The sequence below is a fragment of the Accipiter gentilis genome, chromosome 31 (genome assembly GCF_929443795.1).
Source record: "Accipiter gentilis chromosome 31, bAccGen1.1, whole genome shotgun sequence".
NCBI lineage: Eukaryota > Metazoa > Chordata > Aves > Accipitriformes > Accipitridae > Astur > Astur gentilis.
This window is the reverse complement of record NC_064910.1, coordinates 18,907,675-18,934,033: the sequence shown is the minus strand read 5'-3', so window position 1 is coordinate 18,934,033 and position 26,359 is coordinate 18,907,675. Positions and strand designations below refer to the sequence as shown.

The following is a 26,359-nucleotide window of genomic DNA, read 5'->3' as shown; positions in this document are numbered from 1 at the left end:
GGCAGCCGGCCGTTCCCGAGCAAGCAGCGGGAGCCGGCAACGGAGCAGCTAAGCGGAGAGTGAGGAGGAAGGAGAAGAACGCAAACCCCGGTCAGCCCCACACCGCCCTCCCGCCCGCCTCAAGGCTGCCGGGGTGGGAGCGCGGCGCCGGGGGAGAGCGAGCCCCTCACCGCTCAACGGCGGGCCCGCAGACAGCCCTCAGTCCGCCGGCCGACTGCTCGCCCGCGCCTGCTGAGGAAAAGGGAGGGGACCCCGCCACGGCGGCCGATACCTGCCCGCGGTGAAGGGGGCTGCTGCCGCCGGTCCCGAGCCCGGGCTGCGCCGCCGCCACCGCCGGGCGCTGTGGAAGGAAGAAACAACATGGCGGAGCGGGGAGGGGGCGGGGGCTGGGGGGGATCACGTGAGCCCAGCCCCGGCCCCGCCTTTCGGGGAGGAGGGGCGGGGGCGGGGCTCGCCCCACCCACCTACCCACCCGAGGCCCCGCCCCCGGGGTGTCCGTGTGTCCGTCCGTCCGCCCATCGCTCGCTGCTCGAGTGTAACGTCGAGAAGAAGCTGCAAGAGGGCACGGCGTTCATGTGCTCCGGAAGGCTCTGAATTATTAAGCTTTAAAACGCCTTTTTGCAGTACTTGCAGGTGGGGGTGGTTTCTGAAAGGCAGCACTCGCGCCGTGCTCCACGCAAACTGGGGCAGCTTTGCTTTACAGGGAGAGACACCTAAAGACATACGCGTGTCAGGGAAGGAACTAACCAAAATCCAAAGGACGCTATCTAAAAAGAGCAGTCAGACACCTTTTTCTATAGGAATTCAGGGGAACATCAACGTGACTGTTGAAACAAGACCGCGGGAAGAGAAGTCTAAAGAAGCCGGTGACACGGTCTTTTCCGTGCTCTTACAACTCATCACGAGGATAGGGCAAAATGTAATTAATTGAAAGGAGCGGAAATTATTTAAGTGTATTTAAAGAGGTTCCCACATCATCAAGAGGAATAGGCGATGACAGGCATAAGGAAAGAGCATTTGAAATGCAGTCACCACGTGCTCCCCATCATAAGGGAGATGCAATTGGACGGGAATTGCCACTTGCAGAGTCATCTTGTTTTGGATTAGATTTACAATGCAGCCCGAGGAATGGAAAACAAGATCTCAGTATCGCCAAAAGGAAATGTCTCCTACTGACAGGAGCGTGGGACTACTAAAAGGCAGTCCGTGCTAGAGGCAAATCTGATGATACTAGACCCATTCTTATTTAACAAAGCTGGACTTTGAAATTTTTTAAGTACTTTTTTTCCTGGGATCTGCTTTCATCCAATGCTAAAATAAAATACAAGTAAGTGCTGGAGGGGTAGAAAAATGACCTCTTTAAGTGATGGTAATTCTAAGATGTAAGCTCTGATCAGTTACAGCATTACTTTGTGATTTAAAAAGAAAAAAAAATCGGCATTTAGAAGTGGAGGAAATAATTACTCTGTTTTGCACTGGATACCTTGTTGGATGAAGCTACCATCTTTTTTTCTTGAGACAACACTGGTTCTCAGACACTTGGATACATTTAAGGAAATTTAGAATCATAGAATCATAGCATAGTTTGGGTCGGAAAGGACCCTTAAAGGTCATCTAGTCCAAGCCCCCTGCAACAAGCAGGGACATCTTCAACTACATCAGGTTGCTCAGAGCCCCGTCCAACCTGACCTTGAACATTTCCAGGGATGGGGCATCTGCCACCTCTCTGGGCAACCTGGGCCAGGGTTTCACCACCTTCATTGTAAAAAAATTTCTTCCTTGTATCTAGTCTGAATCTACCTTCTTTCAGTTTAATACCACTACCCCTTGTCATAATGCAACAGGCCCTGATAAAAGGTTTGTCCCCATCTTTCTTATAAGCCCCCTTTAGGTACTGGCAGGCTGCTAGAAGGTCTGCCCGGAGCCTTCTCTTCTCCAGGCTGAACAACCCCAACTCTCTCAGCCTTTCCTCACAGCAGAGGTGTTCCAGCCCTCTGATGATTTTTGTGTCCCTCCTCTGGACCCGCTCCAACAGGTCCCTGTCTTTCCTGTGCTGAGGACCCCAGAGCTGGACGCAGAACTGCAGGTGGGCTCTCACCAGAGCGGAGCAGAGGGGCAGAATCCCGTCCCATGACCTGCTGGCCACGTTTCTTGTGATGCAGCCCAGGATACAGTTGGCCTTCTGGGCTGTGAGCGCACATTACCGGCTCAAGTCCAGTTTTTCACCCATCAGTACCCCCAAGTCCTTCTCAGCAGGGCTGGTCTCACTCCCTTCATCCCCCAGCCTGTATTGATACTGGGGATTGCCCCGACCCAGGCACAGAACCTTGCACTTGGCCTTATTGAACCTCATGAAGTTCACAAGAACCCACTTCTCAAGCTTGTCTAGGTCCCTCAGATTTTTAAAATTCTAGTTAGAAACAAAATTCTTAAGCTTCTGACATAGGATATATTTTTACTTCTTTTACATGGGAACATAAAAGAAAATAGAAAAGGACCATGCTGTAACCACAGCCTATTATGCTTATGATTTTATAGGCATAATGGAGTATCAATAGATTTAGGGTAAAAACACACGCATGCATGCTTGAGTATCAGGAACTGAAGGCCCTTTTCCCTTGTGTCCACACTGTTATTATTACTCATGTATGTAACAGAACTAATAGTTGCTGTAGAATGATCAAAATCTGTAGAACAAATAATGCCACCGATAAGGCCGGTCACATGAAGTACACCTGCCAGTTCCTAGGAACAGACAGAAGAAAATGCCCAGCTGAGACGTGATTTGAAACGCACACACCAACATCGCTCTGGTTTTTAATTCCGCACACAGCGTAGGGTCCTGACAGCGGGCGCTGCGGGCTCTGCTCCTGCCCGAGGCCGCTGCCTGACCGTCCCGCTCCGCCTCGGGGTCCCAACGCCAGCGGGAACCACGTTTCGGCTCGGTCCCTGTCTGAGCGCGGTGGCCCCAGTCCTGCAGCCCACCTCATGCCCCAAACCCCACTCGACAGCCAGCCCCACCTCAGCACAGCTTCCTCCCCACGGACTCGTCTGCTGCGCACGAGGGTTTTGGCCAATTAACGTCACCGAACCTGCCCTGCCCTTCTTGTTTGGGTGCTGCAGGACAGTGACCCTTTCTAGTGAAGGCACTGTCCCTGCACTCCTTGTCACCCACCCTCCGCTCCTGGCTCGCCTCCTCCTGCGCAGCAACCCACCCTCGCTGCTCCCTCATGGGCACGTTCATCCCAGAGCTGACTTTGCACCTCAAGGATTTTATTCACAGAGCTGTATTCGTGAAGAGACAATTGTTGTTATGTCACGTGCTAGCAAACGGCGCAAATAACGTCCCAATGGCAAATAAAGGGCAATTTTGTGTGTGTGTGTGTGTGTGTGTGTGAGAAAGTTCTGTATAAGCAAAGCTCTCGTTTAATAGAGCTTGTGAATAATGCTTTTTACCATCTGTAGTTGGCAAGGAGACTTTGTGCCATCCTGGCAAGCGATGACGTGGCCTCGATAAAACATGACTTTGTCACCTCCTGGCTGAATTACAGCAGTACAAAATCAGGGGATATGAAGTCATCTGCCTTTATGGCTCTGCTAATACCAGAATGCAGCAAGCCAGCCCCCAAGCAACCCAAGAAATTATCAAAGTGCTCTTGTTTCTTTCCTTATCTTCCACGCACTCGATGAACTGGGCCGTTATACCCTAAAGACTCCCTGCAGGACGGTAATTCAACATATCTGCTCCTTAACCACAGCCTGTTACCAGGTAACTTTTCTTTTTGCCAGAAAAAGAGCTGTTCTTTATTTGTTTAAAGAGCTGCAGTTTTCGGCTTTAGTAACAAACATACATAGCACAGCAGACTGAAAGGAATACAGTTTAAATAAACAATAAACAGCACAAATTTCCTTTTGGCTTGGAAAGGAAGAAAGAGTTATAAACAAAAAATGGCAGCCAAGTGCCTCCCTGAAAATGTTACAGTAAGAGGGTTATGAGGGAGATACAAAAGGCCCTCAACAGAATGAAATTAAATGGATCTGGCAGTGGATCTCCAGCAACCAGGAGTTTTGTCACTGGTGTTAAGGGAGCAACATCGATTCCAATTAATAGAGCACTTCTCAGAATAGTATCTTTGCTTTTACATTGAAAGTTGTGTGAAATTCATTGTTAATTTAGCTCTCATCTTCTTAAGACATGTATTACAACTTCTGCAGCTGCAGGCTGCTTGAGCTTTGAGTGCAATCTATGTTTAAGACCTTATTGCTACTATTAAATCATAGAATTCAAGCAGCAGTGAAAAAAAATAGAGACTTTAGCCTTATTCGGCATACATTTGTCCTATGTCTGTGTGGATCACCTCTAACGTCACGCTCCTTTGTGGAGTAGCATCATGGATATGCTAAACATTGTACCAAAACTAATTGTCTCTGCTTTAAAAAGTTACGAGATCTTTTTCCCATCTGGAACAAACTGAAAAAAAGACGATTTCAACAACGTAAAAGAATCTCACTTTTCAAAGTTTTCCTTTTGTTCTTGCTTCTGGACTCTGACACTCCCTGGTCTCCAGTAATCTAGACCCTCCTGCTGGCGCATACACTGTGTAGTTGCAAGTTGACTTTTTAAAGCCATTTTCAGCCAAAGCACACAATCTTATCCAGTCAAACATTTTAAGCCTGTGCAGTTACACAATCAGGGTAGGGGCAATAGAACCTATTGACACACTGTGGCCTAGAGCAGTACTTTGCTTAGTGAAACTATGACCACGCCTTTTTAAATAAGAGCAATGATTTACTTGAATGACCGTCTCTCCTATTTGGCACTTCATGTCTGTACAGTATTCTGATATATAGTGGCACATGATGCTACACATGACATCTGCTTTCTACTAAACCTTTCAAGTAACGAGCATCGGATACAAACACAAATGGAAAAATGGCCAAAGTGGTAATGAACTGTGTTAGGCGAAAATAACCGATGGCAGAAGATGATCAAGAAGGTAATACAATAATTCATGATTTTGTATACACTTCCATTAACTGTTAAATGTGAAGTTGTGGGCAGCATGTTTATCAGCATGAACTAGGCATAAAATGAAACCGAACCTGATGAGCTGCTTTACCAGCCCTGGAATAACAAAGCCTCACTCCCTACAGATCTGTGTCCTCAGCGTACCCAAAACAGGCCCAGTTTGCTCTCCCTGCCTCCCAATACCTTCTGCTCCTTTCTGCCAATATTCCCAGATCTCGTCCTTGTCTCACAGACTATCTGAGCAAGCAGCAGTGTATTTTGTACCCAGCTTTTAGGTCACGCTAAGAACCTAGCAACTATTTGTGTGTTGAACCAGCAGCCAGCAGCTTAGACTAGGTAACTCTTGAATAAAGGTAAGGGTTCCGTCTCTTTCAATATGAACAGAAATTCTTCTCATGACTCCTGGATTTCAGAAAATTTACAAATATATTCTCAGTTTTTAATGTCTAGCTTTAACTGGATTTGTTACAAAGCCAGCTCTCGAGTTGAATTGTTACTGGGAAGGAAGGCAATAGAGGAATGCCTGCTCACAATGTATTACCATGGAAAACCACTTTAAAATGCTGAGTTTACAACTGCGAGGGCACCAAGGACTTGCCCTAAGAGTTCTGACTGCTCTTGGTTTGAAACAGATGGAATAAAGTTAAGGGACAGCTGTAAAAGGGGCATGGTTATAATCCACTTTTTGACTATTTGTAGTTACTGACAGTTGTTTCTATACCATAAGCTGCAACTGCAGTTGTTAGTAACTGGATTTTATTATTTCCCCATCTTAGGAGAAAGAGCAAGATGTGAAAGCCTAGAATGAAACAACCCTCTTGCTGCTGCAGGCTCAGCTGACTCAGATCTGCAGTGAGGCAGGCTTGCTTAATGATTTGAAAAAGTTTTAAGATATCTGCTGTTTACATTTTCTTAGCTCCTCAGTAAATATGGATCTGTAGAAAATCCCAGTCATGTTGGGGCATATAGCTTAGCACTATATATTTAGCGATGGAGACAGTTCAAAAGAAAATGATATTACACAATATGTCAGAAATGTAGTCAGTATTACAGCTACAAATTTTACCCTTGAAACACATTCTGTCAAAAACACCATCTATGCCTTGTAACATTTCCCTTCCCCAAGACAAAACGTGGATGAGCTATACATTACTGGAATGGCTTCAAAACTATCTGCAGGCAGAAATTATTTATAAGTGTCTGTTGCTCACAGCTAAAATAAAACCTCCTGCTACACAGTGTTCTGACACAGCACAGTACTGGCATATAGCTCTCCTCAACAGGACCATGACCTCCAAAATGACAGCACACAACTCTGTGCTTACTGTGAACCAGTAACACAGAAGTGTTTGCTTTCCTGTAGTTTTATTGAAAACTAAAAATAATACTTTACACAGAAGTACTTGAACTTACACAAGCGGGCCTACTTGTAAGCATCAATTCCAGCACAAGGCTAAGGGCTGGGAAGGAAGGTCAGATATTAACTGATTGGTTACACAGTTGAACACTGCGGGTCTGGCCTAATGCTTTAATATTTGTTTTCTATCAGTGCAATTCCACTAAAACACACATTTTCACATGATAAAAATCTACATAATACCACAGTAAATCACACTGCTGAAAGTTGTTAACACTTCACAGAAGGGAGAAGATTTTTCTTGGGTTTTTTTCAGTGGAATAATAGTAAGCGCCTCTTTGTAACACCGGCTTACACACCACTTCCACCATATACAGATAAAAGCCTGTCTTCGCTTTTTAGTCCTGGCTAGCTTTTAGTTCACCAAGAGCTATTTTCTCATCTCATGCCCCTAACTCCTCTCTCTGACAAATCATGTGGCTGGAGAGCTTCAGGGCAGAGCCTCAGCCCAGAGAAGCTGACCAGCCTCAGCTGTGTTACAGCTGGATGGGCACAGGAACTGTCCTTAATTCCCCCAGCAAATACTCACCAGGTTTCTCTGCTCAGCTGATACATTTTAGCCTTGAACTGCAAAATGCCTGCTGTGCATTTGTAGAAGGTATCCCCATTAATGCCAAGTATGCAGTTTTATTAGGTTTATACAATAGGGTGAAACAAAACACTTTCCTCTGTGCCTAAAGCATGACTTTGGCAATTTATTGACCCATTTCACCATCTAGTCCATACTCCAACAAGGAAATTCATGATGAAGGGAGTTATGTTTCCAAGCAGTACTACTGCTTTGCTGCAAGAACCTAACCTCTCCGGCGGGGCAGACATTCTTCCCTGCATTTCCTTAGGTTCAAAACCAGTGAAGAAACCAAAACAGGGACACGCAGTATGAACATAGTCTTCTACAGACCAATAGACAGCCATGAAAGATACCCAGATTCAGGTGGTTTTCCCAGCTGAGAGAAGAAACATCTCCTTGACTTCTGATATATACTCCATTCAAAGTATTCAGATAGTTGATTTTAAAGTAACTTTAAGCTTTCCAGAAAAAAACAACAGGGCTATTACTTGAGTGAGAAGAACACTAAGGTGGTAATTTTTGATAAAGAAATGCTTCTAGCATACAGCCACTGGGAATCCTGTTGACTCTGGAACAAAAACAGGTATAGAAGCTTTAGCTATTAGATTTCCTTCTATTCATTTTTCTGGGTAATCTGCACCACATAAAAACATTAATTTGCTCAGTTCAGGACAGATGTCCCAGTTCAAGAGAGGATATCCATTCAGATATTAGCTTCATGCCTTTATTTATTAAATAAAGATATAAATTTAATAATGTATTTACATAATTGCCTGAAATAAACACTTGTCTGATCCTGCCTTCATTTCTTAACAGTTGCAGGACATATCATCTTACATTGCAAATCTGAACTCCAAACTGAGAGACTGTCACAAGTCCTATTTTCCAATAGCTTTAAAAAGCTAAAGCAGAACTTCATTTTTGCTTTCATTTGCTAGCTGCCTTCTCCCTCTTTTACACTCTATTTTTCATTCCTTTTTTCCCTGTTACGACATTAGCTCTCAAACCAACTTAATAACATCACACTTACTTGCAAGAAATGATTTATTTAAGGAATGAGTCCATGCTGAACATTCTGCAATGCACACAAGTATGTGAACTGCAGTTTTGGAAACAGTTTGTTTACTGTAAATGAAACTTATGTTCTGTGAAAGAACTCCTGCTGAAGATAATGAAAATTTCAAGTACTCAGTACCTTGGGGAAAAAAACTGCAGCACTTGGAATATTTTTAATGGAGTTACTAGTGAATATTCCTCTCAGATGTAGTGTTACCATTTTTTCCCTTTTATTTCTTTATGTATTGACATTACTTAAAACCACATAATTTATTCAAGTCATCTTCAAAAATAACTTTTAAAACTGATTTTGCACTATAGTGGCAGCATCTACAAAATGTCAATACAAAATTTTAAATTATACAGTTTCAACAGAGATACCTTCTCATATTTATGTTTCTAAACCACTTATTCAAGAAGGATAGCATTACAAACAAATCCATCTGCTGTGATACCACTGCTCTCCACATTCATTACAAATAACGTAAGTCAACATTTGTTCATCTGGATTTGTGTTTCGCACCCAACCTGGAAGAAATAGAGTTCCCCTGGCTATCATAGTGACAGTGCAATCAAATTTTTCACAGCGCCTACACTTTATTTTGTTTGTCTGTGTGCCATTAATAACTTGTGGAAGCTGATGTTCCCGAACAGATGATTCTGCATACAGAGCCCTGAGCTGTTTCAGTTCATCGCTGGCCATTTCCATCACTGTCATCTCAGCAAAAGCCTTTGGACTCAAAGTCCCTGAAAAAAGTTTATGTTTTAAGTGGCAACTTTTAGGGTTCTTCAGGTTAGAGATTTTGCTTCTGATGCAATTTTTGTACTTTTTGTCATTTTTAGCATGAAGAGCAAAAATATGTTCTTCAATTTCTTTAGATAGCTCTAGCCATTTATCAGTTTCTTCTTCGTCTTTAGCAGAACAGGTCAAAGCTTTGTAAAGAAGATCTGTACATTTACACCTCAGAGCTCTCATCAGATCCTGCTGCAGACTTGCTTCCTTAACAGGAGGTTTAGAATCTTCATTATCAGTGTGTTGTTCCTCAAAAGAAGCAAGCTGATTCACGCTGCCTTCTGTGTCGTTACCTACCACATTTCTAACAGTTTGTGATGGGACCAAAGTTTTAGAACTAGCAGCATCTAACGCCTCCGGCTGACACGGCCCTTCAGACAGCAACGGCTCTCTAGGAACCACACTGAGATGTTCACTTTCCTCTTTCGCATACACAGAAACGGACTTTTTAACTTGCATCGACTGAACACGGTTATTCTTGTAAAGTGCTTTCCACCTTGATAGTAACTGCTTTGCTTTCTTTTTCAACTCTGCTGAAGGGCAGCTCTTGAGTACTCTGTATACAGCCTTGGCAACTTCAGTCCCCTGAAGATACTCTATAGTCATATCAACATCTTCAAGTTCTTTAAGATGATCCTCAATATCTTGGCAATTGTTCTCAGACAGTAGTTTTTCAATACAATGGGCTCTGTGTATAATATTTTTCTGGTCAGACATTTTTAAACCTGAAAGCGAAAAAATGTTTATCATATTTATTGCAGTTATGATGTTAATTCATTTTCTATATATTCTCACAAGGTTTTCTTTTTATTTTACACTATTTTATTTGTACACATCACTGGTTTTGGCAGCTTTTTCTTTAAATGGTGTACAGTAGAGTTAGTAGAGCAAATACAAAATGCAGAGGAGCCTGGTCCTGGAAAAATGCAAGTGGGCATGCTAGTCTTCACTCATCCAAGGAAAATACTGATGGAAAGGAGAGCCCACAGAGACTTCTGCTGGGGTAGGGTTGACAATTTAAAAAGTAGGGTATGACACTAATTTTTAAGGAAAAGCACAGCATCTTGCCAAAAAACACACTAACAAAGACACTACTAGCGTAATAAAAATGTTTGTCATACTTGCTCTTCTACACATGCACACCACTACAGAAGTTCACAGGGAGATTCTCAACTACTACAAGAGAGTAGGTAACTACACAACCGCTCTGCTGCATGAGCTTACAGGTAGACTTGGCAGTGTTTGCACAATAGTACACTCTAGTACCACTGGACTACCAAGCAGCAACAAGTTGTGAAATTCAGCAATTTTCACCAAAAGCACTAGATGATCACCCATTGATGTTCAAAATCTAGACAGTTATGAAACGATACGCTTTCCAAAAAAATAAAAAGGAGGCCTTATAGGAAACATATCTCCCCCTCCTCACACATACAGAGAAACAATAAAAATACTTGTCAGGCTTTTACAGTATTGGTGTCAACAAACTGAATTTAATAAGAATGCTGTTTTCAGAAAATAAGTTTGTTTTTCTATTACAGAAATTTAAAGTCTATTAAAAACCACGTCTAGGACCTTCTGCTATAACAGGTACTTGAATAACCTAATGATTTCACACCGTTGAATACACTCTCTAACAGTGTCCCGATAATCTCTAAAGGCAGATTTGTAAGTAAACACTGCACTAATTTAATCCGAAAGTTGCAATGACATGGAAGTTTACTGCAAGACTCCAGACGCAGGGAGATCATTGCTGTCATCCTTCCAGAACGCATACGCAAAATAACCTTCCTCAGAAAAACTGACTTACGTTTCAACTTTTGGAAACATGTATTTAAACCTCTCTTTCCATTTTTCACAGTTTTCAAGCATGTGACTACAAATGAACTCAGTACAAGTTGCAATGATACACAATAATAGAAAAATCAAAGTGGGTCCAAAAACTCCACATTGTAGGTGCTTTTTTAGTTGTTGTTGGGATTTTTTTTTTTTTTTAAAGCCAGTCATTCCTGTAACTATACCTTAACTTACCAAGATTTTTTCACAAATCCTTCTGTTTTTTTTTTTTTTCATTTCAGACTTTTTTCCTAAAGTCTTTGTTACTTCAAAAGAATAAAATTAAACAGCTAATGTGGGCATGGTATCTGACCAAAAACAAACCACTGATCTAAATGACTTTTTCAAGCACCTGGTGGAGATGTCACAAGTTTTCAGGCCTTCTGAGGAACTTTTATACATCACCATAACTTGATATTAGAGATTTCTTCAACTACTAAACAGTAAGCAGCTGAACACATTTTATTGGGAGCTGCAAAGCAAAGGTTGAGGCTACTCTGTAGCAAGTTTAAGTGAGCCTGACATAACTCAGTGGATCTTAAGACCCAAACACCATTCTGGTTCCTACATGACCCTCAACCTTCCGCTTGCTATGCAAGAGATCTCATTATATCTCTTCCCAAAGTTTCTCTTTATAGCTGCTAACAGAGAAGCAAGCCAGACTACTAAACTTTTAACTGAGGTCCCCACCACTGCCCTTTCCCTTGCTAGCGCTGGCATCATATTACCGTTTGATTATCAATCAGGGCAGGGCAGCTCAAAAAGAGTGATACCTGCAAAACAGTTTCAAAACAGTGACATCTACAAACTCCTAATTGCCATTTTTGGAAATTTTTTAAAGACACATCCCTCTATATCCTAAAAAGTACCTGCTTTCTTACAGCTGTAGCATTATTAAAGCATGCTCCCATATGTTCTGATGCATTAAACAAAAGAAAAAGGGGATTTCAGAATGTGGTCTCTCATGGCTTGAGTAAGAATTCAATTCCTCTTTATTAAGCCCTTTAACCAAAAGATGCTCAGTGCATTGCTATATGCAAATTTACACACACAGAGTGTTAATACTACTAATGTTACTTCTCCTGTTTGCTCAAAAGGAAAATTAAATGTAGAATGCAAAACTGAATGGTATGCTGTGCGTGTTAAGCGTTTGTCTCTTCTTAGGAGTTAGTCTTCTAAACTTGTGCAAAAAAACAGTGTTTTGTCTGAAGTCGCATACAACCCGATTCTACTCCAGAAAAAGTCATCTGCCTGATAGAGACTGATACAAAGCTAGCTACACATGTCCATATTTAAGGGAACTCATAAGGAGATTTCTTGCACAATCACCATTTCCGTGATGAAATTTCCAGAGAATGGGGGGAGAGGAGAGACAAGTGATACAGCTGGGTAATTTCCATGCTCTGTTGCTTTCTATGAGGACCAGCCCAGCTAACTTGTTTTCTGCATGACAGAACTAAGTTCAAACTTTAGATAGGGCCTCAGAGCTCCACAAAAGGAAAGGACAGAGACAGAGAGTGAGCGCAAACTTTCATCCGTTTCTATAGACCAAGTTGACCTCCACAGTGAATGCTCTGTGCATTCACTTAACTGTATTTAAACAGCTCATTCTTGTTTGACATTTTGAAATCCTGCGAAACCTCAATAATGGCCATTACAGAAACTGATTTACTCCTCAAGAAGGTGCAGAATCAGAGAAACAGGATGAATTTTTCAAATACTTAAGTTGAACTCTATGCATTGTCATACTGAAAAGCACATTTAATTGCATCCACTCATCTGTTCTGCTGCAGGAACACGCAGAGGCTGTGAAAGTGGAAAGAGGTGTTTTCTTACGTAGGGCAGCCATCACTACAGCAGGATGGTTCCCCATCTCCTGAAAACCAAGTAGCTGACATTAGAAAATTATGATCTGTTGATCTACTGTTTTTCATGCAGTCTAGGGCAGAGTTGGTGATACAGTTATATGCTCAGCCAGTATGATTGCCCTATGCCTTAGAATCAGTTCTGCTCCTTCCCACATACTCCACTTGAAACATAATTTTCTTCAGTCTTCGTACCTATCTGTATGTATTGTATTATGCTACACATCCCATAAAATATACTTATTGAAATGCAAGATGACTTCATGAATTCTCAATATTTAGTATAACAGGACTATGGACATGCCAAGAAATTACTACACACAAAGTGCTCCGCTGATAATTTGTCCATGCATATACTTCTACCTTGTGACAAAGGGAGGCATTTTGATCTTTCATTGAGGACTATGCTTCATAGAAAGTTTCCTCTCTAATATTGCAGGGTGATGATCTGTATCTGTAAGAAATGATGCATAAAGTCCACAGATAAAATCTGCTTTATGGGAGTGGTCCTTGCTCATGGTTATCCACCTGACTCTAGGTAGCCCACCAGGGTGGCAAGGTGAAGACATGCCTGCTTCTGTGGCCAATCTCACACAAGAAAATTATGTGGCTGAAAAAGACTCCTTCGGCTCCACAGCTATGAGCAGGCACTGACAGCCAGGGTGACTAACACAAAGCTTCTGAGGGGAGCTGGAGCCCACGCGTTGGCATCTGCAGCGAGAATGTAGCCATTCTGCCACACGCTCACAGTGAATTACCTTATGCTCACTGGACACCTACAGCTACTTAGAAGGAGCTGACATGCTAACTCATCACCCCACACTAAGATGTTTTTTTCTAACAGGCAGATCTAAGACAACTTGTTTGGGTGGTTTGGTTTTTTTAACCCTCTACCAGATATATAAAAGGCTGGTTTAGATTGGATTAAATGCAGTATATATGTTCTACCTTAGGACTTCTTCCACATGTGCGCTAAGGCAATAAATTAAATTATTAGAAATGTTAAGATCTTCTTAGTCACGCATTGACTTTTTCAAGTTTATGCAACATTAAATTCAAGTACCTAAATGTTATGGCAGAAGTTAAACAAACTGAAAACAGAACATGGAAATCAAAGTATGAGCAATGATTTTAAAATAATTTTGGAAACTTAACCACCTAACAGACTACTCGCATTTAAGTCAAAACAATCACTTCTGAAGGAATGCTTTCCTCAATGTGTACAACATATAGCAAAGAGGTAGGACTGAGTGACTCCCTTCAAACTTATTACCTAACTTATTAGGTAAAAACAACAGAAAAAGCAAGTCATCAAAAATATATGACAAGAACAGAACCAAATCCATAATTAATTACTTCAGTGGAGTAGCTTCACTGGTAGCTAGCAGAAGCACAAGAAATAGCCAGCAGAGAAACCACTAAATAAGGATCATAAACATGTTTTTATCAGTGACAATAGCAAGACTTCTGTGAGGAAAGCATTCTTGGAGTGGCACTGGCTTCACTGTGTGTACCTAGTTTGCAAAGGATTTTAAGATCCTTCAAGATGAAAAATAATACATACATCTGAAATATTACGCTAACTACCCAACCATAAATTTCATCTCAGCTTCCAGTGTGGTGGAGAAAGAAAAAAAGAAAAAAAAAAAAAAAAAGTTGTTTGTGCATTTGTTGGCCTGTAAATCAACCAAGGACTGGATTTATCACCAAGGTTGACAGAGACCGTTATTTTACAGGATCAGAAATTAAAGACTCCTGAACTTACAAAGAACATACAAGGTTATGAAATGGTTCATTTTACTTCTGCTCGCTTTCTTGAAAGAAGAAAAAAAGATACAACAAAGAGGAGGTTGGGGGAAGTCTCCAAATTTTCTGACAAGAAAGCAAGTGTTTCACAGAAACCACGCTGCAATTCCAAATGGGAAATTATTTTACCACTTGAGGGAGCTGTAGCATAGCAATACCACTGAGTCTTGTGAAATGCACATAATGAGAAACTCCAGCCTGTTAAGAAAAAAGATAAAACAATTTCCCTATGACCTTTAGGAGACTTCACGTTTTTAGGGTACCTATTTGCCTAAATCTGGCAAAAAAAACCCCTGTAAGTCCAAAGGTGCTGGGATACAGACAGGGGGGGAAAGAGCGCGTCCCTTATCCAGTCATTGTCCTACACATTGCTCTTTCATTCAAGATGTTTCTAAATTTGGAATTTCACCACTTTTCTACCTGATTTCATGCTATTTGGCAAATGCTGCTGAACAAATATTTCTAAAATTAACTGAACCATGCTCAGTCAGCACTGTTCTGCTGTCTTCCTAGTTCCAAGAGGAAAGAAATCCAAGAAAAAGGATTTTTTTTAAGTTATGAAATGAATCATGCATTTTTGTTATTGTAGAGATGCAAGAACATAAGTACAAATGATAGTATCACAATTTTGTGCAGTACAAAATCAACACCCTCATCCCTCTTACAACTACACAAGGCATTTCCATCCTGCTTAACTTTAGCAATGTATGAAAACATCAATTTGAATTCCAAGTGTCCTTTGAAGGTTACAAGGTAGAGATTGACTTGTATTTACAATGAAACTCTGTAATACTATGCTGATGAGGTACTTTCTGGCCAAGTCATTAGGAGCTCTCACACTGACTGCATGGTATAATGAGTCACTTGTGTATACAAGAATAAATGATGGTGATCAATAAAAATCTTGTCAGTCAGTTTGCTTCTGAGGAAAAAAGATCAGGCTACCTCAGGCTTAAAATATCATCATCCGGTAATAATACTACTGAGTTGAATCAGAACTTTTTTAAACAGTAAAACAACTAAGCAGGGGAAAACAAACAAACAAACAAAAACCCCAGCCTGAGACACTTGGTGCTAACTGCAAAGCCAGTCCCTGGAAAAAACACTGCCCTCTCCGAAACCATTTGGGGTAAATGCCTTGTCTCTGCTATATGCCTTACTTGGTTCAAAGCCATAGCCTATTTTGCCTTAGCACAGCTAACTCCCACTGATAAACCAAGACAAACTCAGAATGCATTCAATTAAGTATGGATGAATGCCTTGGAAGGGCTGAACACCAGTCCTCTTCTCCCTCATCCGAACCTCAGATGCAGATTTTTTTTTTCTCCAAGGAATTCTATGTAATCAGAAGAAAATGCAGAACACAGCCAAGATAAAGATCAGAAGCCAAGTACTCCTAATGGTGTAATAAATTCTCTGCCAAAAATGTGGTTAATGCTATAGCAGAGACGGTGCATAGCACAGTCCTGGAAACACCAGATTTCATCCTTTGGGCAACCTAAATTCCATATAAACAATGAAAATTATCAAATGTTATTTTAAACTCAGAGCCTAAGAGAAAATCAGAGAATTCTCACAGCCAGCCTCCAGACTCAAAAACTTTCCTTCATCCTATCTACAGCAGGAGAGCAGATACCAAAGATGTCACCAAGAAACAACGTTCCAGGGCTTTTATTCCGTCTTCACAAAAATCAGAACTCTTCCTGCCTCTCAGCCAGACTGCCTCCCATCCCTAAAAATTTCTGAACTATAACAGAAATTCATCTTCTAAGAATACGCATACAAATAAAGTTAAGTTAATACAATAATAACCGAGACGATTCAATAGCACTATTGCCAGATGTCCGTGACCACCGACACCTCACTGACCAAGAGAGTCACCTCTCGGTCAAAGATCCAGAAGCAGCAAAGTATGTGAGCTCAGGATTGTTGCAAAACCATTCCCCAAAAATCTCTACTTCACTTGCAGAACGCTATCACTGTAGTGCCAGAGGCAAAATGCATCTTTTATTCTTCTGCACACAACAGAATAGAGCCACAGTGAGCAAGAAAAGGAAAATTAAGAATACTACATAAAACATTGTTTCAAGAAATTTTCCAGGAGAACATCTGGTGAAAGAGTTTGTGCATAATGGAAAGTAGTCTGATAGAACAATAGCTTTGTTCTGCTTTTTTTACATCAGTGACTGCTTGAACTACAGCACTCTTAACTAATCTGGAGCTATACTGTCTCTGCCCTGCTTTTCTCTCACTGGAACCATTATCCCACAGCTTTCTTCCCAAGAGAAGGAGTTTGGAGAGGAGAGAGGGCAGAGCACATTGCATACATATGAGGATGCACATAGCCTCTTTTACAAGGCAAATTTTTAATCCTGAGTTGGAGTTGCTTCTCCTAGAACCCCCATTTTTAATTAAGATAGAATTCTTATTTCCTTAAAAAAATAATTAAAAAAAAATCAATAGACTGCATAATGAAGCCATCAAGCCTCAGGGATCAACCCCAAAGTAGAGTTGTCGGCACATTTTTCTAATAAGATCAAACATGCATGGATTTAATGAGATAGGAAAAGCTGTTGCCCTTACCAGACTGCTTAGCCACCGGCTTCATTTGACCTCAGTATATAAGCTGGAGCTCAGGAAAAGACTCACAATATTGCAGCTACACCAACAAATAACACCTCTGAATTATCTCATGGCAAAAAGTAGCCGAGAAAATTCTTTACGACTTCCAACAGCTACAGCTGGTTTGAGTTCTAGGAGCTCCAGCTGATGTTACAGTGGACACATGCATCCCAGCAGAGGTGTTACCTTGCTAACAGTTTCTTTTAATAATTTAGTTTAGAATTAAACTGATTCTCACTGGAAGATATTTTAGCTTTTCCTGTATCTTGTCTGCCTTACCCATGTGAATTTTTCTACTGAACTGACTGGTTATCCGAGTTAGACAAACACCTTAAAACCTGAAAAGGTTACAAGTAATGCATTATTCCACTGATTGGAAATCTTTATTTCTATTGATATGGTTGAGCTTTTTAATAAAATACTTCTAAAGCGTTAAAAAAAAAGGACAAAATTTGCTTTTAAGAAGTTAGACTGCAAGTATCAAGTGGAGGTATTGGCTAATCTCTTCCACGATAGGACAGCTATACAGATTCATGATACATTCTAATACGTTAAGATTCAATGGAGCAATAATAAAGCGTATATATAGTTCAGAGAGGTTTGTCCTTAACAGTTTCATTTGAAATTTTGTGTAAATAACGTGTGCTTTATTTGGCTTAAAATTTGCACCATTTCACATAAAAAACACTTACATGGTTTCTCTAATCTACACCCAGATTATTTTTCAGCATTAACCAACTTTATGCAAAATCATACTTTCAAGTTTGAGCACACGGTCACCTGAATTTTCCAAGCGGCTTTCTGGTTTTTCAAATTTTTATGACAAAGCCTTATCAAAGCTGGCAGAGGAATAGCCACCTGCCACTACTTGCCAGTATGAGGTACTAGCTGGAGCTTCCAGCAGGTCAAAAGTCAGGCTTGTGACACATGGGGTACATTTTCAAAACATAAACTACCATTTTGGCCGTAAGTGACAAATACACATAGCAAGAGTGTTGAATGAAATTTAAGCAGATGACTCAGACATTAGTTAATGCTACCTAGCTATGGTAGGGACAGATTGTGACATACATATTTTGCGCTAATTAAGCTGACCTGCTAGAGTGAAGTTTATCAAGGGGTTCAGGCTTTTGGGGGGGCTGCACAGAATTTTTCACAAATCATACAATAATTTTTGTGATTATAAATCAACAGAGTTTTTTGCAAACTAAAGAGTACAGCTTACCATCTGCACAGAAAACCCAAGCTTGCTAGAAGTACATTTGGCATCTTCCCGACATGCCTCTGTCATGAAGAGCAAAGCTTAACCTGGGACAAGTAGAAAACGCTAATACCATTCCTATAACATCACCTACCTCAGTACCCAATCAAAACTTCACTGTGTGAAATTATTTGCACTTTGTAAAATGATTACTTCATTTCCTAACATTCCTGCTTTTCCAATAGTAACAGATTTTTTAAAAAAAAGACTTTTATTATTATTGTTGTTAAATGTGAAAGACAATATGAAGAATATTTCATTATTTTCCCACAGCAAGAGGATGCTATAAACATTCTTCCTCACTCTAGAAACATACCAGGCAATACGAATATGATTTAAGCAGCTTAGTGTCATTGTTTATTAATTAACTACTTCAATACAGTTTAGTTTCCTAAACTGTTCATCAGGATGGATGCCAATGATCGTATTAATACTTCTAACCACTTAGGACAGCAGACCAGCCAAATAATTTCAGCAAGGCTGTGACATCTTCCAAGGGGAAACTGGTTTCTTCAATATACATTAACTGTATTGCCTTATATAGGTAATGCTAACAGTTCCAGTTCATGAAGTGCATGCTCCCTCTCTCTCGACACCATTGGGATTGTATCAGACATCTGGACTGCTGCCTCTGCTCAATGTCTGTGCAGCAGAAGCATTCATAATGCTGTCCTCCAAACACTGGGAAATCATAACTCAAAATCCCCAATACACTGAGATAGGCTTATACACTATAATACTTTTAGAAGAAAAAAACTGGGAGCTGTTCTGCATTTCTTTTAAGGCCATAAGCCTCTAGTGTTCCCATCTTTCCACCACAGACAAAACGATTAGGGGTTTACTTTTTTGAAAAAGTTACACTATCATGTACTACATGGCTCCAAGGACCAGTACTTGAAGAAATCAAGAGTTTTGAGCATTCTATTTTAACTGTAAAAGACTGACAATACTTTCCCTGTTCACCTATAATGATGATGATGATGATGTTACCTGTCACGTTCCTGCTTGTTATCTGAGCTTTCCTCCACTATTTTCTAACTTCCTTTTGAATTTCCTGTTCCAATTACCTAGAAAGAATTGGGTGGGTTTTCTTAAACCTACTTGAGTGAAGAACTTGTTGTGAGCTCCAGGTTTAAAATTGGCTTTTAACTGACAGATCTCATCTGACATTGTTGCAAGTCTACTTATTTTTCAGTCTCCATAAATACTGTTTATATCCTCTTGCAGATGTACTGATTTGAAACCTGGACAGCCTCAACCTGAACAAAGCTTTCCTAAGGTGGATGTCATATCCTCCTTTCTGCATTGGCACAGAAGTCCAACAGAACAGACTGGCTTGCAGAGAGGAGCCTAAATCAACACGCAAAAACGTACTTAAGACGTATCTATTCAAAGTACATTTGTTCACTTAATCCTTTAGAAACAAAATAGGAATAATTTTGGAGATGAACAAGCAATTCTTTCTCTTGAATACATATCCTTGACAAAATAGCTTTGAAGATTATTCTTACTCATGTAGAGCTAGCAAAGACTTAAATTCTAGCACACTACAATAAAAGTACATGTTCAGTCTGTAATGTCTTTTTATGGCAGGTTGTGCTGACAATAAAAAAATTGAACATGTAAGTAATAAAAACATGTTTTATGAACTTTTGTGAGCTTTTGATCATTTTTCAGATGAACATAGACTTTCTATTGCTTTAACGTTCAGTTTCTAGTTAAGCCTCAGCTCAATAATATTTCTATTTGTTATTCCGCTGTCAGGGACATACTTACATTAGATATTGCTTTATCATTCTTTTACAGGTGTTCCACTGAAAAACGATATAACTTCTTCCCTTTAAAAATAAATCCTTTGTTTGCAGAAGAGCACATATGTTCCTGACTCCTCTACAGAGAAAGCGTGTGATGTAATCAAAGGGTATTTATAAGATATTGCTAGTGCCTGCTACAATTCCTTCTGCTGAAACACTAATACTTAAATATCAAAGTACACGTCTAGACATTTGAGAGTCTTGATCATGACACCTGATGTACTGGTTGAAATAAGATGTGAAATACACTTGAAACTAAATGGATTTTTATATATCTAATTATTAAAAACAATACCACATTGAAAAGTGTGAACTCTCCCATTCCTTTCTATATTTATGCCAGTGTTTGACTTATCTCCAGACACCAATGCTGCATGGGGACCAATATAACAAATACCCCCCAAAATTCCACAGTACTACCACCACAGATATCCATCCTGCAATTTTCAGGGCCAGCCTTTTCTGTGACTGGGAATTACAGCCACTTATGATACAAATCAGTAGGTTAATTACAACAGCTAGGAGAAGCAGCCCAGCACTGTACTTTGTCTGAAAGCAGCTGGCGTGTGCCTGGCGTGGAAGCCAGCCGCAGGTGACAGCTTGTCTGCCAGAGGTTTGGAGTCGGCCTCACGACACCAGCAGCTGACCGGCACCACCGCAACCTGCACCTCAGACACCAGCCCAAGAAACTAGCTGGAGATCAGCCTGCAATCACTCCCATAACACGGGTGGGCCAGTTCGCCCAGTAACTGTGCTCCAAAACGCCACTCGGTAGTGCCATGGATACGCCAACTTTGTGGGTTTTGTCCAAATCCTTCACAAGAACCTCCCCGGACCCATCAGGCTTAAGTCTGATCTGCTGCTGTATTGCTTAGGGGCGATATGCGGCCCCTCCTCAGACTCCGGGCACACCCCAGGCAGAAAGAGAAGCAAGCACGGGCCTACCCACCCACGTCCCCCGCTCCTCAGGGAGCCGTCTCCGCCGCACCCGTTCCCCTTTGCCCCCCTCCGAGGCCCGAGCCGGGGCTAGCAACCGTGCTAGCGGGCAAACCGGGCCTGGGGAGAAGCGGGCCGCTTTACGCCTCCCGGGGAGGGGAGAGTCGAAGCCCCGCGGGGCTCCAGCCCGCCGCCGGGCGCCATTTCCTGGCGCTGCGGGGAGACCCCCCCGGCCCTCGCCCCAGCGCATGGGGAAGGGTCTCCCCAGCATCATCCCCACGGGCAACACGGAGAAAGGGGGGAGGAAGCTGGGCGCCCCACTCCCGCAGCCCCTGGCGAAACGCACAGCGCTACCACCACCCCCGGCCCGTACCCCGGCAGCGGGGCCGGCGCCCTTACCTCCGCCGCGGGCCTCAACATGGCGCCTCCCTCCCGCTTCCTGCTCCGCGCCGGGCGGCGCCGCCATCTCCGCTGAGCGAGCGATCGAGCGGACGGGCCGGGCTGTTGGGGGGGGGTGAGGGGTTTCGCGCTGGCCCCCGGCTCCCTGCGAGCCCTGGCACCGGCCACTCGCCTCAGAGCCCGCTTGCTCCCGCTAGTGGGCGGGAGCTGCCCCCGGGCTGAGGAGCCACGTCCCGTTGTCAGGTAGCCGGGGGGTTGTGTGGGAATTCAGGGTGAGCTCCTGCGTTGCCCCCACGGAGCCGCTGCGGGGCTCAAAAAAACCCCAACAAACCCAACCCAAAACCGGAGAAAGCAACAGCCGTGGAAATAACTTGTTTTCCTAAGCAGCCTCAGGTGTGAAGGCGCGGGTTCCGGCGGAGGCTGCCGCCATGTTGTGGGCATTGCTCTGTTTTGGCGCCTGACAGGGCTCTGAGGTGAAAGGGGCGCCGGGATGCTGGACTGGGCCTCAGGAGCGATCTGCTTGGCAAGGCTGGAAAAGCTCTTTGGTTCCCCTCAGACCTGAGGTGGATGAAGAAGTAGGTGATACTGATTCAAAGAAACTTAATAGTTTGATTAAGTAGGAATTCTTTATTGGCAGCGCTGGATGTACAGGGGATCGCTCCACCTATCGTGCACACCGTCGGGCCTAATTATGCAGGTTAGGTACATGTTCTACATACATACTCACTAGATTTCCGAGAAATGTTATACATAGTCTTTAGTTTTCCGGGAAACTATTAGCACACACAAATGTCCTTTAGGCAGGCAAATTGAAGGTCTCTGGTGGTCTTCAGGAGTCCTCTGGTGGTCTTTCATACTCTTCCTCACTTGTCCGCTACTAGACCCTCCTCAGGTGATTCTGTGCAGTGTGGTCCTTTACATGTTTTGATACATCAATGCTTGTTAGTGCTCTTATTATCTAAGTTTTTATTAGTGGTGTAAAACCATATGGCTAGTTTAAGCTAAATTATCTACAAGGACGGGAACAATGGCAGGAGTTCTTATCTTTTCCGTCCCTATCTATTCAAGCAAGGCCTCTGCTTGTGCCTTCTCAACAAGATCGTAAATTCATCAAACATTTAATTAAGTTTTGTGATTGCTCATGGCTCCTTCTAGCTCATCACTCCCAAGTACCAGTCTCTGACAGGCTTAGTCCTTGACAAACACCAGTCCTTGGTACGTAAATTTACTGAGAGACAATCATTAAGCAATAAACAGTTCGTTCTCTATATCAATACTCTGATGATTTTAAAACTTCAGCCTCCATCATGGCATGGTCCTTGAGCAAAGGCAGCTCAGGAAAGACAGCGCGACATGCCAAGTGGGGTGAATGAGCATCGTGCCCAAGGCTAGCGGAGAACAGAAAAAAACATTGTAAAACTTACCATTTTCAACACTGCACTCCGTTACTGTTGGCATAACCAACTAGTCTTTTGGATGACAAATGGAGCTATTGGTACACACATGGTTGAAGAAAACAAATGCTGTAAAACTTACTTCATGGGGTGGCTGCTTTTGGATATAATGAAGTGTGCTGGACATATCAGATCATGCAGTAAACACCTAAAAGTTGCTGTATTTTAGTCAAAGCAAAGGTGTTTGTCATTGCCTTTATTGCCGTGCTTTCCTCTTTCATACATGTTTTACATAGGGCATTCAAAATAATTTTGTAAAAGATTAGTACTTCTATAACTTCAGTTCTACAGCAAATCTACAACTGTATGGTGGGGTTTATTCTCAATTACAGTAAAAAGTCGGTGTGATTTTTTTAGTAAATGTTTTTGGTTATATTCACTAATGAGGCCTGTGTTGCCCTCTGCTGACAGTAAACTGAACTTACCAAATAATTTTTCAGCATGAATATCGTGTACAGCAGACACACCTCTTTTGCCCTATTTTCACATAATGAACATCACCAGTACTAATCACAAAGAAAAAGAAAGCCTTGCATTGTTATATAGGATGTAAAAAAATCACGTAAGCAATTTATTAAATTACTGTAATGACCCGGTGATCTGTGCTCATTATTGAGTGGTGTCAAAACTTTCCTTGCTAGTGCTGCAGTGGTTGCATTATGCACTGATAACAAAGAACCCTAAATGATTGGTAATTGTGCTTAATACTCTACTCGCAATGTATTTGTGCCAAGCTCACAAATTCGTCAATGATTGAACACGTGGTGTGATGGTCAGCCCTGGCTAGCTGGAGGCCACAGTTGAGATAGGGCTTCCTTTTTGCCTCTTCTTTGCTGCTCATACAGCAACAAAGAGAGCGAAAGCTATCCCAAAGAGTCCATAGTTTTATGAAACAGTAGATCAAGAATTTGAAGCAGATTACATGACTTTACAGAACTGGCAGAAGAAAATAGTGGCAGAACAGGAATGCAGTCCAAGCCTTCCAGGTCCAAATGTGACATGTCCTCCAATGGCCTGTCGTACATATTTTTAAGTATTTTTGCAGCATACATATGTCATGAGCTCAGCAGCAGCTATCATTGCAACATTCAAGAGTTCGCAGTTTAGTCTCAGTTTGGGGCTCCGAGGGTAAGACTTTTGAATGCTAGTTTTCTTTACCCTCTGTCTGTACGATTGTGAGCACAGTACATGTAGGATTCCTTATGTTCAGCTGAAAGTGCCTTGCCTACTGCAGAGGCACAGAGCTCCCTTGTCAGGAAGGCACAAGGAGCGTGACTTGCTCCTCGTGATTAGCCCTCCTTTGAGCAGGGGTCAGAACTGAGGATGCCTCTCCTGGATGCAGGTTCTTTACTCAGAGGACTGCTGGGGCATCTCCATTAAATAGTCTTCAATCTAATGAATAAGGGACCATTATTCCAGTTTCCCATTTGTAAAACAGAGACAATAATGCTTTCTCAATTACCCCTAAAGTTAAACAAAAGATAAAAATCATATACGCATTATATTCATACATATGTGTATATGTGTGTAATGATATATCTGTGTATCTTTGTGTTTGCATGGTTTTTCAGGATAAAATCAGCGCTACTCTAACAGCAACAACTTCCTTGAGACTTCAGGATTGGCTGTGATAAGTATCTGCTTCTCTAAAATCACAGGCTTCTATTCAACAGTGAGTTATTCTGCCAGCTGATAAAGTGTTAAATATCCACAGAACTAGCTGGAAAAATGCTGGTTAAACAATGTTCATAGAATAGTATCAGTTTCAAATAAGCTTCCCTAAAAAATTTTTTTTTTTCTGAAACAATGGTTCTATTTAAAGAAAAAAAATTAAAAAATTACTGGTTATTATTTATTCTATAAAATTATTTTTTATATTTTTTATTTTATTTTTAAAATTATGTCATATCATAATGTCATATCAGGCTGCTATTTTATCACATAATTTAATGCTTTGTCATATAGTCCCACAATGGTACAACACATCATTTTGGACGTACTATAGAAATTTAACATTTCTAAGTTTAAATGAGCTGTAGGTTTGCATTTTCCACATATGATCTACATAAAAGACAACGTTAGCATAAGAACGCATGTCAACAGTTCTGGCTTGACATCAAGCAGGAAACATCTTGCAAAATTGCCACTATTATTACTTTATTTATTAACTTACACCCTTATCTATGAAGGAGATCGCAGTCACTGAAAGTAGAACAGTGATACACAGTTTCTTTTAATGAAATAAAAAGCTTTTTTTTACCAGTTTTGAAGATGTTGTATGTTGATAACACATTAGCAATGAAATATTGCAGAGATGTACTCCCATTCACAAAATATTTGTAATGTAGTTATTTGAAACAAAATATGTGTGAGTTCCCTTAAAGTCTTCTTTCTTCAATTTGTTTTTCAAAGGATAAGCTTTAGTCTCTCCTTTTTATTGTCCATTCTTGGAATTGTAACAGCTGCCTCTTCAGAATAGCTCAGGCAAAACGTGTTGTGGCGGGAAGGACTGATGGACGGGGGTTTCCTCTAAAATCCCTGGGTACAGGCACTGGAGCTGTGGTTTGAGCTTTCTGAAACCTTGTGAACCTTGTGTTCCTTACGAAGTGGAATCAAGGAAATTGTACCCTCCCTCAAAACCTGAAAGAGAACTCGTAAATGGTCACTTGCTAGAAATGCTCCTAGACAGGGAGGCAAAGTTAATGTCAGCTCTTCATATACACCAGCGTAAACCAAAGTGTCAGTAATGAAATCAGATGAGTAAAAGATTTACATAAACATGGCTGAGAACAGAATGTGTCTCCGTATCTTCAGCAAAAATCTTGAATGCCAAAGTTGTGATAGATGATTAAAAAATGTTCTTGCCTCCTGACTGAAAATCAATGAAAGGCAGAATTACAAATATCATTATTAAAAGTACCATTAATCCTATAAAGAACCATCATCTTTTTTGATTTATACCTCATAAAGCCTTTTTTTATAGGTTTGTAAAGCACCGAATTGGCCACAGGATAGTTTTATATTAAATCTCCGTGCTAATATGACTGTGAAGACAAAATGAAAGGAGACAACAGTTCAGAAACACTTTATTAGCATGGCTGAATAAAGTGGATTTGTTCAGACTTATCAACGTTTTCTGGCACTGACTTTAAAACCTGAATTTTATATTTCCTGCCTAGGAAGAATTAGATCACATTATCCTTGAAAATCTAGAAAATCAATAATTATTAATCATGGCACTGACCTAGTAAAGACAAGGACCCCAGATGGCCTAGTGCTTGTGTTTTGGGTTTGTGTGGAGGGGTTTTTCGGTAGCGGGAGAGGGGCTGCAGGGGCACCTCCTGTGAGAAGCTGCCGGAAGCTCCCCCGGCTCCAAGTTGGACCTGCCTCAGGCCAAGGCTGCGCCTGTCAGTGACGGTGGTAGCACCTCTGGGAGAACAGATTTAAGAGGGGAAAGTGAGCAAGGGGATTGGAATGTGAGAGGAACCCCTCTGCGGATA

At 41.5% G+C, this 26,359-nt stretch overlaps 2 protein-coding genes across 8 annotated transcripts in view; both read right to left on the bottom strand.

Moving 5' to 3' along the window:
• Nucleotides 1-21,520, bottom strand: part of RAB9A (RAB9A, member RAS oncogene family) — a 31,775-nt gene extending 10,255 nt beyond the window's left edge. Inside the window, exon 1 of one of the 4 annotated variants that reach the window (XM_049834210.1) lies at nt 21,406-21,520. The gene's annotated coding sequence lies outside the window, so the exon portion shown is untranslated. Of the gene's footprint in view, nt 1-271; nt 367-21,405 lie in introns of those variants that run through there. The other 3 variants (XM_049834214.1, XM_049834213.1, XM_049834209.1) reach the window with 3 other exon arrangements.
• On the bottom strand, nt 4,299-21,514 carry TCEANC (transcription elongation factor A N-terminal and central domain containing). Of its 4 annotated transcripts, XR_007510177.1 has the most exons (3): nt 21,406-21,514; nt 6,590-9,591; nt 4,299-6,549 (listed from the first exon to the last, which is right to left on the bottom strand). XR_007510177.1 is itself a non-coding variant. In XM_049834176.1 (2 exons), exons 1-2 carry the CDS (start codon nt 21,470-21,472, stop codon nt 8,501-8,503), a joined length of 1,158 nt encoding a protein of 385 aa, XP_049690133.1. In that variant the 5' UTR covers nt 21,473-21,514; the 3' UTR covers nt 4,299-8,500. The 4 variants fall into 4 exon arrangements, 3 of the variants coding, with proteins under 3 accessions (XP_049690133.1, XP_049690136.1, XP_049690135.1); XM_049834176.1 differs by having other exon boundaries at nt 4,299-9,591; XM_049834179.1 differs by lacking the exon at nt 21,406-21,514 and adding an exon at nt 21,380-21,399 and having other exon boundaries at nt 4,299-9,591.
• Nucleotides 21,521-26,359: the final 4,839 nt, after the last annotated feature.

Excerpts from the sequence above, each read along its gene's own strand:
- TCEANC (XM_049834176.1), bottom strand. The coding sequence starts at position 21,472 with ATGGCGGCGCCGCCCGGCGCGGAGCAGGAAGCGGGAGGGAGGCGCCAT. Across the intron at positions 9,592-21,405 it reads TGTTGAGGCCCGCGGCGGAG|GTTTAAAAATGTCTGACCAG; the intron begins GTAAGGGCGCCG and ends TTTCGCTTTCAG.